The following is a 16,400-nucleotide window of genomic DNA, read 5'->3' as shown; positions in this document are numbered from 1 at the left end:
AAGGACATTTTAGGATCCGAGGATCCTTCTGCTTGGGAAGGAGCTGCAGGTTGGTAGCAGCAGGGAACAGCTGTGTCACTGGCCATCTCCTGCTCAGTTTGAAGGTGTCCCTACCTACCCAGATGTTGGTCGAATGTGGAGCATCGTTGACAAGTACAAGGTGACCAAGTTCTACACAGCACCCACAGCCATCCGGCTGCTGATGAAGCACGGGGAGGAACCTGTCAAAAAGTGAGTGCCAGTCCCCAGTGGCCTGGGCACAGCCAGAGGCTCCCGATGGGGAGCCAGGGTCCCCAGCTTCCTCTCTGAGCGGCAGCTTCCCCAGTGTATTTTCTGAACAGACCACGATCTTCTGCCTTCCACACAGCAACATGCAGCCATGTTTCTGCACTGCCAGCACTAACTTCACTATGGCACTTCTGAGCAGGGCCTTCTCTTTCACCGTAAGCTGCAGCTAAGCTCAGAGATTGCAGGTTCTCCCTGCTCCTCACCCAAAGCTCACAGAGGTCTGCTGGGCAGAGGGCCCCTTTGTGGGCTGCTCCTTGGCCCATGGAAGGGAAGGAGCAGAACCAAGTGGGAGCTTGAAGTGGGAGACACCAAAATCATAGAGGTCTCCTTTCTTCCCCCATTGAGGAGGGCTGAGAAGGGTCTGAACCTGGGGAAGCCCCAAGTGAACTTTGGGTAGCCCGGGGGTTCCTGCAGGCTTTGCTGTGCAGCAGTCTCACAGCTGCTGCTCTCCATGGCCTGCTGAGCCCCTGCCAGCCCCCTCCTCTCTGCAGGCACAGCAGGAAGTCCCTGAAGGTGCTGGGGACGGTTGGCGAGCCCATCAACCCTGAGGCCTGGCTGTGGTACTACCGTGTGGTGGGAGAAGAGAGGTGTCCCATTGTGGACACGTTCTGGCAGACGGAGACGGTGAGTGCTCGCCTGAGGGTCCCTGGGACCTCTCTTTCCCCTGTGCTCCCCACAGGGTGTTTTGGTGGGTTTGCCATTTCTTTGTCTCTGTGTGGACTGGTGTTTTGATTGCCCAGGAGACTTGGGCAAGCTTTCCTCTTTCTTTCCTGGACCTCAAACAGGCTCCAAGAGGAGACCTTCCTCTCCAAAGGGTCCCTGTCCAAGTTCTCCTCTGGACCCTGCTCTCCTCCCCTTTTGCCTCTCCCCCAGCAGCTCCAAAGCTTTGTGCCCAAACACCGGCTCCCTGTCCCCTGCCATATCCTTCCCAAGGCCACGTCTCCACAACTCCCCAGAGCAGTCTGCATCGGACTGGGACATTATGTGACCATAGCTGATGCAAGCAGCTGTGGGGTGGGCGGGCATCACCCAAACTCACTCATTTTTGCCTCTCTTTGCAGGGTGGCCACATGCTGACATCCCTCCCTGCTGCCACCCCCATGAAGCCTGGCTCTGCTGTGAGTAGCGCTGCTCTCCTCCCCAGAGGCAGGGAGGGCTTCCTGGGCCATGGCAAGGCACTGTCAGTACCATGACCTGGTGCTTGCCAGGGTGGTTGTGGGGACAGTGGTGCATTTGGGAATATGTCCACCACCCAAAATCCCAGACCAGGCCCCATGTGCCTTTCCAAAGCTGCCTTTGCTCTGCCTCCGCTCCCTCTGGTCCATGAGGTTTTAATGCTCACCTCTGTGTCTCCTTGCTTTCTGGTCCTCATGGCAGACGTTCCCCTTCTTCGGTGTGGTACCTGCCATCTTGAATGAGTCGGGGGAAGAGCTGGAAGGAGAAGCAGAAGGCTACCTGGTAAAGAAGGGCTGATCTTCCCCACCCTCCCCTTCTCTGTTCCCCGTGAGCTCCAGGACCTTCCTGGTAGCAGCATCCACATGTCTCTGCTTACTCTGGGTCCACACAAGGGGCCTCCTTGGGTGATAGGAACTCCCTTCACTGCCATAACTCGCTGGGAGCTTTATGCTGTAAACAAACTGTTCAACCAGTTGTTAAATGTGCTTGCACACATGGGCAAAGCAGGAGAATGGGAACAACTATTGAGCCAAACTCCTCCCATCCTAGTAGATCAGTGCTGGGCAGCGAGTGTCTTGAGTGTGATCACTCACAGCCGCCTGCAGCATCTCTGTCACTGCGTGCAAATACTGAACACATCTCTGTCACTGTGGTGCAGAGCCTGGGTTACTGGGTTTGTCCTCACTGATTTGGGTCTGTACTTCTCACCACCAGGTATTCAAGCAGCCCTGGCCAGGAATAATGCGCACACTGTATGGAAAGCACCAGCAATTTGAAACCACATACTTCAAGAAGTTCCCTGGGTACTACGTGACAGGCGACGGTAAGGTTGTCTGCAGAATGCGTGGCTGCAGAGGCCTGGGGACAGCAGTTTACATCTTCCCATGTCCTGGCCTCAGAATCCCTTATCAGTTGCTCTGAGAGCTGGTGCTGCTTCCTCACGCTGTCATTTCTGGCTATTTTCAGGTTGCAGGAGAGATAAAGATGGTTATTACTGGATCACAGGGCGAATTGATGACATGTTGAATGTTTCTGGTGAGTTTTGTCTTCAGTGAGGACCGATGTGCTTTCTGACACTCATTAAGAGAGACACCTTGCTTTATGAGGGACGCTTCTGCATCTGTTTCTGACAATAGATAAAAAAGCCACCTTGGTTTATGGGGGATGGTTCTGCATCCGTGACTCTGCCCAGCAACCTGTCCTCAAAGCAGACCTAACTGCTGGGTCAGGGTTATTTCTGAGACAGACGAGTCTGTGACTCGGTGACTTTCTGCATCATTTCCTCTGGAGACAACACACTGGAGGGACAGAACCTTCTGTAACCTGCTTGAGGACGTCCTTAACCAGCCAGGGATGTGCTGTGCTGAAGGATTTGGGGCCACAGGGAATCACAGAGGTTGGGCAGGACCATGTGGTCTCTAATCCAACCTTCTGCTCCGTGCAGGGCTAACCTTGAACAGGCTGGATCAGGCTGTTTGGAGTTGTCTGCAGAGGTGGAGATTCTCTCACCTCTCCTGACTGAGGTTTTGAGATTCAGCTGCTCCTCGGCCCATCATTTTCCATACCTTGTTAATTAAATAAGTGCTCTCAAACATATAGTTCAGGGCCTTTTATACCCGCAGACCTTCCTCCCAGCTCCTTGGAGGCAGCAGGACCCCAGCCTCATGCAGGTCTGTAAAGCGCTGCCTCTCCTCTCTTCCAGGCCACTTGCTGAGCACCGCAGAGGTGGAGGCGGCCTTGCTGGAGCACGCTGCCATCTCGGAGGCCGCGGTGGTCAGCCACCCACACCCCCTGAAAGGCGAGTGCCTCTACTGCTTCGTGACTCTGAGAGACGGCCACGAGTTCACCAAGAACCTGACAGATGAGCTGAAAAAACAAGGTAACAACAGCCAAATATTTGGGCGGTTACATGGCAGGAAGGGGGATGACAGTGCCGGGCAGGGGTTAAGGGCTTGGGTGCTGGAACCAAGGGTGTGTGTAGTCTGGGGAATGCAGCGTGGACAACTGCGAGAAGGTGCCCCCTCTGATTAGGGAACGCAGCTGGGGAAGACTAAAATTAGTTCTCGCGGCCTTCGGCTGTTCATGTGATGCCATCTCTACCTCTTGGGAGCTGGCAGCGCATGAAGGACTGGGTACCCACAGGCTTTCGTTTGAAGCAGCGCTCTCCTGTGTGGGCACGGAGCCGACAGTGAATCAGTCCTTGCTCTATCAGAATGGTAACAGTGGTTGGTGTAGCCATTACAGAGTCTCTTGAATATGGAGAGAATGAAAAAATCGAGTGCTCGTGCCTTTGGGAAGATGTGCTTATAGCCCCATTGGCATTGCAGGTCCCACAGCCTGGAGGCTCGGGTGCAGCAGCCCTAAGCACTGCCCTACCAGGTCTGCCAGGGGCTGGGCTCTGCAGGTCTTAACTCAGTCGTCCTGCCTGAAAATGACGTGTGTGGTATCTCCTGGTACCTGCAGTGAAAATATCTTCTTTTTTTTCAGTCAGAGAAAAGATTGGACCGATAGCAACACCTGATTACATCCAGTACGCCCCTAGCTTGCCCAAAACCCGCTCAGGTAAGGGGCCCAGTGACAGTGCTGGGGAGGAATGAGTGGTTCCTGCCACTGGAAGGAAATCAGCCCTAAGTTGTTTGTCCAGGGCCACTCAAATTTGAGGGGAGCAACCTAAGGGCAAGCAGGATGCCACAGGTCTGGGCACTCCCCACTCCTGCTAAGGGTGCTGAAGGGATCCTGAGTTTCCTTTCATGGCTGTCGTTACAGGAAAGATAACCAGACGGATATTAAGGAAGATTGCCAAAAACGACCAAGATCTGGGGGACATCTCCACCTTGGCAAACCCAGGCATCATAAAACATCTTTTCAATGGCAGATGTGACACTAAACAGTAGCAGCGTGAGCTGTCCCTGCTGAGCAGAACTGTGGCTGCAGCAGCGTCCTGGTGAGCAGGTCCCTTCAATAACTGCTGTCTGCCCCGGGAAGGAAACCTTCACCTGTTGAATTGAATGTACAAACATTATGAATGAGGGAGAAGTTGACTCCAGAGAGGCCGAGTCTCACCAGTGTGTCCATGCCTTGGAGGAGCCTGTGTTCCACACAGGTATCATACACCTGAGGCTCAGCCTTGTGCACAGAGGGACTCGTCCTCCTTCCTTTTCAGCACCTCATTCTTGATTGTTAATTTTATCTTTGGGGGAGGGGTTGTTAATTAACTTTATGTAATTGAGGGTTCCTGGCACCTTGTGCACAGTGGGAAGGAACTTTGGGGGGTGGAGGGGAAGTGGTGCTGGAGTTAACCAATGCAGGCAGGCAAGGGAGGTGCATCTGCCACTGCCCACACACCAGCTACGCTTCCTTTTCTCCTTGGAGTGCTGCAAGCTGCAGGAGAACTTGAAAACACTCTCACATCATAACGCGTAGCTGAGTTTTGGTCTCGCATCCACTGTCCCAGCCTGTTGCTAGCAGAGGTTCCCTAGCCTGAAAGGTAGTGTGGTAAGGCTTAAGGGAGCTCTGTGCTTTCAGCAGTTTTAGAGCAGTTTGGTACCAAGATCTGCTGCTGCCTCACTGCATGGTGCCAGCTGCTGCTGCATTTTTCCCAGTCCAGCACATCCTTCACTGGCCATGGACATGGTAGGGAGCCACATAGGACCTCAGAGGAAAAGTCTTGGTCTGGCATCTTCCACAGAGCACCACTGCCACCAGCTCACAGCTGGGCTCAGTCTGCACAGCTGGATGCTCCTTTTGTGTCCTGGGTGCTGTCCATACCAGAGGATGGAGGAGAAACAACCTGTGCAGAGGCACCTTTCCCATCGCAGGCAAACCAGGCACTGGGTTATAACACACCATGGCCATTGCTACAGCAAGGGAACCAGGGCTGCGGGGCTGTGTTAGTCCAGGATAATGTTTTCTCACAAGGAAAAAAAAAAAGTGGAAGATGTTTGAAGTTTAGCTTTTGCTTAAATCTGTCACGGCTTTATGATGATGAGGGGAAAAAACCCTAAAAACCTCTAGCCCAAGAGCTTGAACATCACAGGGGTATGCCAAAGCCATTCAACTGAATTACATTTACCTCCAGCCCTAGGTTGAGCTGGGAGATACCTCCTTTGTAATGTCTGTATGAAAACTGCATGTGAGCTGTTTGATTTTGCACTTAAACCAAATGAGAAATGGGCTTTAAGACTTGCTGCAACAGCTGTTTTAGCTGGTACCAGTGTACACCAGGCTTTCCCTGCAAATGGAGCTGACTTTTGGCTGGGCTAAGGAGCATGAGGCAGCTGCCTCTGCATGCTCAGGGTAAGCACTGCGGATGCTATGGGGGTTGTTGTCCAAGTCCCAAATCTCACTTCTTACCTGCTGCTCTCGCCAGCATGGCACTTATCTGTGATCTATAACCTCACCTACATGCTGGTGTCCCATGCGCTCCCCCTCCCCACCTTCAGCTCTGTACCACTGGATTGTGCCACCTCTGTGACAAGGATTCCCACATCATCTCTCCTCTGTTTTTCTTAATTTGTGATGTCATTTTGGCTGGAAACAGCTAAAATTTTAAGAAAAAATGGAATAAAATTCAAGGAAACAAATGGAAACAGGCTTAGAGTGTGTGCATGGGTTGGAGGTCTTTGGCTGTTGTTGAGTCTGGGGGTGATGGGGTGCTCTGACTGTGCTGCTGGAGTGGCTGTCATCATTCGGGGAGGTTTTTGGGGATGGGGAGGGCAGGTTACTGCCACTGTGCTGCTCTCTCATGGATGGGAGACCATCTTACCTGGTGCCACTCACCCCAGCAGCTCTCCATGCACCCAAGTGGGACCCAAGTGCCAGGACAGCTCCAGTGTGGTGGTGTGCGGCCTCAGAGCAGCCAGGGCAGAAGATGCTGGCTTGGCTTTAAGTGTCCCTGGTGTGCAGGGACAAAAAAAAGGCCACACACAGGCACATGCTTGGCCCGAGAGGAGGCAAACGCCTCCCCCTTTGCATCTGCTCTGACAAAACTGGCACAAGAACAGGGTTCAGATTGCACATAATCAGTTTTAATTTCTGGCTGGGGGTGATCAACCCCCCCAACAAATCAACCACCCAGGAATCACTGAATCACTCACACTTACAGAATTGAGCTCTTTCCAAGCTGAAAGATCAATGATTGTAAGTCTGCAATCAGCCTGTTCATTCTTCAGGATCACTGGCCTTATGCTGCTGTGCTCTGGTGTCACTGCAAAGGCAGAGCTGAGGCTGCCTGGGTGCTTTACCAGAGCACTGCCAGAAAGGTACATCTGCTGTTTACTCTTGAACTGCTCAGCTGAGGAGTAAGAGGGGCTGGAGGAAGACGCAAAAGACCTTGGGAAGGAGAGCCTGCACTCTTGTACGGTCCTCCACTGCTGTGCTGTTCCCACACATTCATAAAACCTGGAGGCAGACAGCTCTTGCCCTCCTGGTGCTGGTCCCAGAGTGAAGCCCCTGGCAGCTGGGGTTCCTGCAATTCCTTTGCTTCCTTTGTGTAGCATGGAGGCACGATCTGGGATGAGTACCCAGCCCAGCACAACGGGAAGCGAGCAAGCAAGAGGCCTTTGGGCAAATTACTTCAGGGCTGGAGCCCTAAGGATCCTCAGGCACAGGGAAATGTAGAAATCAGGGCAGCAGCACCCAAGCAAGGACTGGAGGGGCCATGGGCACATGGAGCTGGGCTTCCCTTTCTAATCTGGAAAGCCACAAATGCCACAGCTGCAGGCTGTTACCTGCACAACCACCTTTCTCCTCCCATTCTCCAGGCTTTGGGTTTCTATGTATCCAGAAATAAGGCAACATCAAAGAGCACGAAACTGGGAACAGTGCAAGTGCCTGGCATGGCACACTGACCCTTCAGCAACCTGTGTGGTCACACAGTCCCTCCTCACAGTCCTCAACACCTCAGCCCTTGGTAAGTGCACCCTACGAGAACATCGCTGTGGCAGAGCAGCTATTCGGGCAGCAGAGCAAGGTGGGTGGGATGGGGCATCGCCTCCTCACACCAGGTAAGGAGTGTCCAGCACCGCCACCCCAGCCGCTACCCCCCCGTCCGCATGCTCAATTGCCTTCGTCCGCAGGAGGTGGCCAGCAGCCTTGTTCATCACCATCTCCTTGCCCTGTCTGCAAAGAAAAGGGCAACTGAGGACCTGCAGAGCAGAAAGCTAACGGCATTTCATCTTGGGCAGTTTGACTCATTCCCTGCCACAGCACAGGGCGAGGAAACAGCACGGGAGAGCCCCAGGGCAAACGCAGAGTTCAGACAGGCAACAGAGCTGTGCCTGACAGTGGCTTTTCTCTGCCGTACCATTTCTGCACGCAGGCAGTGTCAGGTTGTGAACACAGCCAGAGACATCTGCCCTGCTGCTGTGCTCGTGCTCAGTGCAGAGGGGAAAATGCTCCCACCCCAGGTGCTGGCTGGAGCAGGTGAACACCCTGTAACATAAGCACGTTTCTCACCTGACATAGACACCAAAAATACCAAGCTCTGAGATGCACTCGGACGCTTGCAGAGGACTGTGAGCCCTCAGCAGGTAATTCATTGCTGGCTGTGGTCTGATCTTATCCATCAAGATGTAGGAAGTTCTCTCAGGGCTGTCTCTGGTCTTCTCCAGAACTTGCCTGAGCTCTTCACCGTAGAGGTTGTTCCCTGACAATGAAACCAGCAAGTCAAACATTTCCCAGCGCAGCAGAAGCTGTTGGCCCCAGCTACGTTGGGGCCTTGGCAGCCTGAACAGACCCAGCCTTTGCCTCCCCATGTGCTGCCTGGGCTCCCCACCACCCCAGCTCTGGGGCCTAGGGCACTCTTACAGAAGCCCCACTACCATGGGACTAGCCCACATGGCTACAAGCCACCTCACCCCACCTTCTATCCCTCAGCACAGGACCAGGAGCCATCACAGAGCTACTGCCTCTCCTGGATACTGCAATGAAAACCCACATGGGCCCAGTCCAGCTCATACCTCCACCTTCTCGCTGTGGCTTCAGCACAAACCGGTCGGGGTCAGCGATAGCCGCAGCCACTATCTGGTCACCTTCTTCACCCTGACGCAAAAGGATAGCAATAGCAAAGGATCAGGGAGGAGCCGGGGCTGAGCAGGACCAACAGCATCCCCCAGGGACCACAACAAAACCCTCTCATGTTCTTAACCACAAAGAAACATCACACAGGCCAAGCACATGTCTGCATGTTCATTCTGCTCCAGTCCCACTCACACTCACCATGTCCAGGGAATAGAGTCCAGCAAACGTTGCTCTTATTCGCATGACAGCCTCGGTGTGGCTAGGCAGTAATTTCTCCAGCATCCCTGGCCGGCTCAGCTCCTGCTGGACCTTCTTCGTGCCTGCGAGTTGGGTAGCAATATCAGGGCACTTCACTGCCTTCGATCTCTCCAGCAACAACCGAGCCTCCCAGTTCTGAGACAGAAAAAACAGAAAAAAGAGGGTTTTTTTCCACTATATTCTGTTCAGTTACTGACATGTGATTTGTCTCTATCCTCCCTGCCTGGCAGGGATGCAGGGTGGCAAAAGCACTTTGGAGACAAGCAGACATAGGTTTCCCACCACCCCTGGCAACAGCACAGCCAGGTCATTCCAGTACCTTGGCCTGTGCTCCCTTCTCAGCTTGTGCAGTGCTGCCACCTCCAGGCAAGATCTGGTCTGTATTATTACCTGCAGGCTAACACTCCTAGTAGAGGTCTGAGTGTGATCAGTAGATCAAGTCTAAGCCCTTTAAGCAGGTGCTGATACCTGTGTTAAGCCATATTGTACAGAAGCAATTCAGTGCTGCAGTGAGAGGTGACCACGTGAGTGGTTATCGGAGAAGAAAGTCACTCATTTTATTGCATGAGTGCCTGGGACACCCACGAGCACTGCAGTCACAGCTTCCCAATGCTATCTGCCACGCTGGACAGGACTAACCCCACTCAGGACAGAACAGATGCCCCTGGGACCACATGGTGTTTCAAACCCGCTGGGCAAGGCCAGAGCGTGGGCAGCTTCTGGAAGCAGAACAGTCCGTACTGACCTGCTGGTCGTAGTTCTCTGGCACGTAGCCCTCTCTGTAGTACACCACTGCTACCTCCTGGCCATCCCTGGAACAGAAACCAGAAGCGTACACAGAGCCAGGCCAGTCCCTGCCCGCCTCTGCCCATAAGCCCCAGCACCAAGGGAGCTGCAACGGGGTCAAGTAGGCAACGTGTTGCAGTGTTTGCCCTTTCTGCTCGGCCTCCTGGGCTGCTCTGCCAGGGAAAGCTGAGGACCACAAGCCCTGGCCTCTCTCTGCTGAGCGCCAGCTGGCTTGCCCTGTCCTGAGACACAGGGGGCTGACACAGTCTCTGCCTTGACTAACCAAAGTCTCAGTAATTCGTGCACCCAGCCCAGCAGGGAGGTAAGAACTTAATTTTTAAATAGCTTTTGCCACCAGGAGTCAGGCCTGGGGATTCTTGAAGGTGGGAGGGAACAGGGTCCTTCTTCAGTGGCAATTCAAGGCAGACATCAACTCAATAACACACCCAGGCACAACATGCTGCCAGGGCAGGGCCGTGAGCACCCACAGCACCACAGATCCAAGCTTTGGCCATACGAACTGTGTGTGGCCAGGGAAAGCAGCACAAAAACTGCTGGCAGCCAGGCAGTGTGAAGGCATTCAGCAGTAAGAGGAGAGGATGCTCTGGACGAAGTACAGTGGATACACTTTCCCCTTAACTGTCTGGCAATGACAAAGGTATTCGTTAATTAAACACAGCAGAGGCACCAAAGGTCAAACCATGGAAAAAAATCAGCCTAACTTCAGAAAACAAATTGTCACGAAGCCATCTCTTCCTCTAGGCTTGCACAGCTCCAAGCACATTACCCTGGAAATAGGACAAACATTACACTTGGGACCAACTGCCAACATCTGGAGCCTGGGACCCGCACGTCCTGGTCTCCACAGGGAGCCGGGGCAAGACACCGAGAGCGTTCAAAACCTACAGATACTGTAAGGACATGTAATGGTTCCTCCTCCAGCACTAATGACCGAGCCCAGCTCCCACTGGCAGAGCATCACGTGAACAGTAAATGGGAAATGCCTTGGTGGAAGCCTCTGAAATAGCCAGGACTTTTCAAAGCAGAGGGATGTGGAGGAAGTAAAGATCCCACAGAGCTCTAAAGGCTGTGGCTTGAAGAAGGGAAATTACATTTCCAGCTGTAGGGGACTGATGTGTGTATGCAAAATTCCACCACAGTAAAAACAAAATAATGTCAGCTCTAAGGGGAAGCAGCAGCAGCAGCAGCCTGGTGCATGGAGAAGCATTTCTCAGAAAGTCACAATTTACACTCAAAACATACCACCAGCTTTGGCTGAAAATTGCCATTTACGGCCCTGTGTGCCCAACACACAGCCAGGAACGCGCACCTTGGCTCATACTCACATATACAGCCTCCTGGCACTGTCCAGAGACCCCTTTTCAAACACATCTCTGAATCGCTTCCTGATGACCCGAATATTCCTGTTAAGAGAGGAGTAGGAGAGTCACCAGGTTGGGCATGGTCACCCGAGCTTGAAATCACAGTAGATCCGTGGTTTCAGCAAGGAGGATCACAACCAACCTCTGGCTTTGTACTGTGAAGTCAGAGGAATCCTACAGGCCAAAACAGCCCCTGTTTTTAGCACCCATCCACATATATATTTCCAGCTCAAACACTGCAGGAAGCAGAACACATGCCTAAACACCCTGGATTTTTCCATACATGCCTTTCACCTCCTTAAGTGTTTCTAAGTTTTTCTATCTGTGCACAACAGATTCACTCACTACTGGCTTCAAAGTCAAGAGCATAAAGACAAAACCAGCCACTGTTTTAAGCACCCATCCACATATATATTTCCAGCTCAAACACTGCAGGAAGCAGAACACATGCCTAAACACCCTGGATTTTTCCATACATGCCTTTCACCTCCTTAAGTGTTTCTAAGAGAAGACAATATTTTGCTTTTTTCTATCTGTACACAACAGATTCACTCACTACTGGCTTCAAAGTCAAGAGCTGCAGACAGAGAAGTGACACCCTGCATGTTTCACCTCCTCCACGCTTTACAGCCTTTCCTCCATGCAGCGGCAGTGTGGACTTGCTGATCTGCGGACACAGCACCACGCACCTCCCATTGCTCCAGCACAGGCTCAGGGCTACACCTCATCAAAACACCTCCTTCTCCCTGCTCCTTTACTCCACTTTGCCCAGATCATTCACAGTGGGCTTGAAGCTTTGTTAATTAAGCTTTTATGAAATACCCTGTGCCCTATCCCACGTCAGAGGGCAAGCAGGACCCCCATTAACCCCACTCTGCTCTTTATTGTCTCACCTAAGAGACTTGGCCCACAGAAAAGCTACCAGCAAAGCTCTGAGGGCTACATAGGCACAAAATCAGCAAGGAATCAGCCCTGGAGACCAGAGGCTTTGATGGCTGCTGGTATTTCATGCGAAGAGCTGGTGCAAAGCTTTGGGAGGTTGGTGTGAAGACAAAGGTGGGTGCTGAGGCTAGGCAGGAGGCCACCAAAGGAACGCTGGAGAGAGCTGCAGACCACAGAGATAAGGCCAAGATAAAGGCTGCCCAGTTACATACCAAGACATACCCTTCTCCAGTTCCAGAACTATAAAATGTTTTGAATTTATCCCAAGTAGGTGACAGAGTAAAAAAGCAAATGGATTCTGCACATCTCCATCTATCCCTGGCCTGCCCCTATGCTCCCACTATGCCATGCCTGCTGGAGAGCACAGAGATGCCCCATGAGCTGCCTTGAGGGAAACACCATGATCTGGCAGCAGTTTGCTCTGCTTCCCTTTTCCAAAACTTTACCACCTCCTTTCCCATCCCAGGAAAATTCAACCTTTACCTGTTCCAAAGTTCATTTTCTACACATCGCTGATCAAAAATATTCCTCTGGACTTCCTCCACCAGAAACATCACCACAGCACTGGAAGAGATACCAAGGACATCATTAAACACAGAAGCACTCCACACGCACCCAGGATCACCAGCCTTTGGTGACTGTCGTGGTTTAACCCTAGCCAGGAACTAAGCACCACACAGGCTTCCTGCACTGCTCCTGCTCATTTTCTGGTTTTATTTCTGTTTTGCTCATTTTTCAGTGTTTCTAAGGGTCAGCATGCAAATGGAGAGCAGTACCAATCCTGTGTCATTACTGAGCCAGTGCAGGGCATAAGACCAAAAGAAAAGGGCAGGAGGAAAAGAGAGCTCTGTGCAGGGTTGTGGAACCACACAACTCCTCCAGGGTCCCTCTGCACCTCTCTGCCTTTGCAACACAGCAGCCTTGCACACTAAGACAACCACACTGCTCTTCCCAGGGTGCCACAGGGTTTTCGAGCACAGCTTCTCTAGCAAACAGGTATCTTGCAGAAAGCACAACTTCAAAAACCAAACACATGCATCCCCGAGGCAGACAAGATAACCCAGCCTCCAGCCCCTCCTCCCTCCTTACCTTGGAGAACCATAGAGCTCCCAGGCTTTCGCAATACCCAAGGCAAGCCCTTTCGATGGGTTGTTGGGCAGCAGGCGCGATGCCTTCTCAGGCTTTCCCAGCACCTGCAGCACCCGCCTGTGGAACAAAGAAAAGCTGTAAATGCTATGATATGAAAGCCATGCCTAGGGAGCAGGAGCTTGGAGAGCATGCAGAGACATGGAGTGCAGCAGGCCACGCAGTACAGGCCAGAAATGCTCCCTTACCTGTGGACAGCCACAGTGCGGGAGGTGAGGCCTCCAAAGCTGGCAGCAATGGTGTTTATTTCTATCTGCTTCAGAGCTGCTGTCCCATCCACCCCACAGTCAAACATGTAATCAGAGCGGTTTATGCCTAAAAACACAGACTGAAATAGAGGGGAGGTGAAGTGGGTACCCCTGTTGCCTTTAACTGCAAATCCCTTTGATGACCCCACTTCAAAATCCTCCTGGGGCAGATGCAGTCACCTTCACTTTGATAAAAACCACTCCAAGACATGCCCATGGGTGCTTTGGACCTTGCTGAGGGCTCACAGCCCTCCTCAGTACTCCAGAGAAGTTAACAACACTCATGAGAGTAAAGGAGCTTCTGCAGGGACAGCCTGTCCAGCGCAGGTCCCAGCACAGCACACGTCCTTGCACTCTCTCGAGGGTCCCAGAGGACAAGGACAAACCATACCAAATTCTCCCAGACAAGGCCTCATTGTTTCCAGCGGCACTAATCAAAGGGCATGACTGTCAAACAGGGCAAAGTCCTCAGCTCACAGGCTCTAACCAAGACATCATAGCACAGGGAGCGAACAGCCTGACTACAGGACAGTTCAACGCCCAGAGCAGCAAGCAAGCCTGCAGGCAGAGATCAGGCAATCCCTCCGCGAAGCAAAGGGGCACGGCAGCCAACAGCTGGGGTCTGCGGTCAAGGTACCTGAGCCAAGCCCTCCTCCAAAACTTGCTGGTGGATTCTGAAGAGTCGAGCTGTGAAGTCATCTACCTTGATGGTGCTAGAGAAAAAGGAAGACCAGATCAGCCCCCTTACACTGTCACAGGGGAACAAGAAAATGAATTCCTCTCCAGAAAGAAACCTTACCAGGGACATTTTCCAGCACAAGTGGCAGGGCTGTGGTGAGATCAAGTCCTACGGCACTGTCAAACATCTCACCATGAACGCACTCTTCATCAAGGGCCACAGTGCATAACGCAAATCCAGTTTGCTTAGCACAGCCACTCTACCAAAAGCACCGCTGTGCAGAGGTGATTTGCATTTGCAGGGCAGAAAGATGGGACAAACAAAAGCAAAGAAACACAGCAGAATTCTGCAGATACAGGAAAGAAATCAGAAGTCTCTGTGCCTGCACACACAGTTCATAGAAGAAGCTTCAGGAGCTTCATCAGATTCCCCCTGTCCTGCTGGGCTCCAAAGCCTGTGCAGTGTAGTGACAAGTGCTTCAGTGGCCCCACTAGAGCAGGTCTGGCTTTTCCTCAGGGTCCCAAATCCCTGAGCCAATTGTGAGCAGCACCTCCAAGGAGCTGCCCTGAAACACTGTGCAGGAGGCAGCATAGGGCAGACATCCAAATGTGCACAAGGCCCAAGCGCTGCATTCCTTAACCACAGGTATCAACACGCCCTCACAAGCCCTGGTTGCAGCCAGCTCTGGAACAGGCAAAAGCATTAACACAGCTCTGAAGGGTCAGGCCTTAGCAAAACAAGAATAATGCTGGAAAACAGTCTCCTTTGCTCTGTCCTGGTGCCAGAGAGACATCAGCACCTGTGCAGACAGGCAGCACAGAACAGGCAGCAGGAAAGGAAACGAGTTTTGTGGAAGCATCAGCCCTACAGATTACAGGGGCCACAGCCAGGGATGGTCACTCCAGCACAGGGCAACAGACACAGACAAATCCAGCAGAGCTCAGGAGTCAGAGCTGAGCAGTCCCCCAGCACCCAGAGTCTGCAGGTCACCTTCCCAGCATGGCTGGGAAAGCAGGGAACATGGGGTGACTGATCAGTGTAAGAGGAACAAACACCTTCTCTTCACAACTTTGGGCAGGCAGCAGAGCTGGTGGTTATCAGATAGTCACAGGCAGATGCAAAATGAGAACACACCAGACTACTAAATCAAGGACTCAAAGAAGCCTCCAGCAATTTGAATTTAAGGACCAGGGGCCAACAAGCTCACAAGTGAGAATTCACAAGCCCGAAACAGTGGCAAAATTGAAGATCATTGCAGAGAGTCAACTCTTGGTCAGATGTCCCATCTTCTGAGGCCCAAAGAGACCCCAAAACACAGAGACGCGATAGAAATTCTTCTTAGGACAAATAACCCAGAAAAGGGGAGAATTCCTGCAGAGGACAGGAGTACCCTCCTCAGCTTGAAGGATACAAATGGATAGAAGGTAGGACTGCCTGAAAGGTGATGATAAATGCTTCACATTTAAAATATTTCCTTGAAATACAACATGCAAAAAAGTTACCTGGCCAGAGTATGCTCCAGAAATTCTTTGTTTTGGCTAATAGCATCCACCAGCAGGTTAAAATCTTGCTGAACAGCATACGCTTCTTCAAACAGGGCACTTGGTACTGCAGATGGGAGCAGCGTGAAGGGAGCATAATTCACCACCTGCAAACATGGATGCAGCAACAGAGAAGTCAGGTCTCACCACAATGCTCCACAGGGCTGGAAACCCACTATGCAGTTTAACCAGGGCTAAAGAGATGCTTCCTCCGCTTTTCTGAAGGTCCAAGCCACCCCAACGGTAACCCACTCCTCTTGCACAGCAGTATGTCATCCTCTGAGACCCCTCCAAAAGCTGAGTCCCCCTCCTATAGCCTTGAACCAGCCAGCTGCTGAGCGTCAACAGAGGTAATCCCATGTGTCAGCCACCCCCATCCCCACCACCTCATCCCAGGTATGGAGCGAAGGCTGACTTGTAGCCAGGAGCATGCCAAATCCGGAGGTCACTCAGATAGATGCTTTCCTGGTTCACAGGAACATACCGTCAGCAAGAGGCTGGGAGGGGGATGAACACCTCCTGTCACACACACACTGGGCTCCTGGCAGTTTCCCAGACTTTTCCAGACCTATACCTCCCCTTGGAGAAGGAGAGAGATGCACTCATCAGCAGGGTGGGGCGTGAATTACAGCGCCCCAGGTCAGCCATGCTTCAAATGGGCACTCACTGCAAAACAGGGTGTGTTGACGAGGGCTCAGCAAACCCCGGGCTGGCAGCCAGCTCCTCCCGTGCTCCTCTCACTTTGCTGACTCACAGCCCAGCCAGGGTCAGACACGTCCCATGACACACTCCTGACATGTTCCAGCACTTACATCCGAGGCATTGGGCTGCCCCTCCGTCCGCATCAGCACGCCCTCCAGAAGCGCCGCGTCCACTGCCACCGTCGCTGCCTCCTCGATGGCCGCCTGGTCGCGCAGGATGTCCTCCCACAGCG

General features: G+C 52.5%; 2 protein-coding genes across 3 annotated transcripts in view; one reads left to right on the top strand and one right to left on the bottom strand.

The window, feature by feature from the left end:
- ACSS2 (acyl-CoA synthetase short-chain family member 2) overlaps nucleotides 1-4,598 on the top strand; it is a 28,080-nt gene extending 23,482 nt beyond the window's left edge. For both annotated transcript variants that reach the window (XM_010190864.1, XM_010190863.1), the window contains 9 exons: nucleotides 98-231; nucleotides 780-912; nucleotides 1,350-1,406; nucleotides 1,666-1,746; nucleotides 2,179-2,287; nucleotides 2,431-2,499; nucleotides 3,167-3,343; nucleotides 3,952-4,026; nucleotides 4,231-4,598. In XM_010190864.1, coding sequence (XP_010189166.1) covers nucleotides 98-231; nucleotides 780-912; nucleotides 1,350-1,406; nucleotides 1,666-1,746; nucleotides 2,179-2,287; nucleotides 2,431-2,499; nucleotides 3,167-3,343; nucleotides 3,952-4,026; nucleotides 4,231-4,358 — 963 coding nt within the window. In that variant the 3' untranslated portion in view covers nucleotides 4,359-4,598. The remainder of the gene's footprint in view (nucleotides 1-97; nucleotides 232-779; nucleotides 913-1,349; nucleotides 1,407-1,665; nucleotides 1,747-2,178; nucleotides 2,288-2,430; nucleotides 2,500-3,166; nucleotides 3,344-3,951; nucleotides 4,027-4,230) is intronic.
- Nucleotides 4,599-7,460: 2,862 nt separating this feature from the next.
- Nucleotides 7,461-16,395, bottom strand: GSS (glutathione synthetase; the record flags this gene model as incomplete). The annotated part of the gene is made up of 12 exons (XM_010190865.1): nucleotides 7,461-7,584; nucleotides 7,921-8,110; nucleotides 8,424-8,505; nucleotides 8,683-8,877; nucleotides 9,488-9,554; nucleotides 10,875-10,952; nucleotides 12,336-12,416; nucleotides 12,942-13,058; nucleotides 13,187-13,326; nucleotides 13,884-13,959; nucleotides 15,428-15,573; nucleotides 16,279-16,395. Coding segments are annotated over 12 exons (1,413 nt in total), but the record flags the coding sequence as incomplete, so codon positions are not given.
- Between the last annotated feature and the right edge of the window lie 5 nt (nucleotides 16,396-16,400).

This window comes from Mesitornis unicolor, unplaced genomic scaffold (assembly GCF_000695765.1).
Source record: "Mesitornis unicolor isolate BGI_N332 unplaced genomic scaffold, ASM69576v1 scaffold9348, whole genome shotgun sequence".
Classification (NCBI taxonomy): Eukaryota; Metazoa; Chordata; class Aves; order Mesitornithiformes; family Mesitornithidae; genus Mesitornis; species Mesitornis unicolor.
This window is presented reverse-complemented; position numbering and strand designations above follow the sequence as displayed.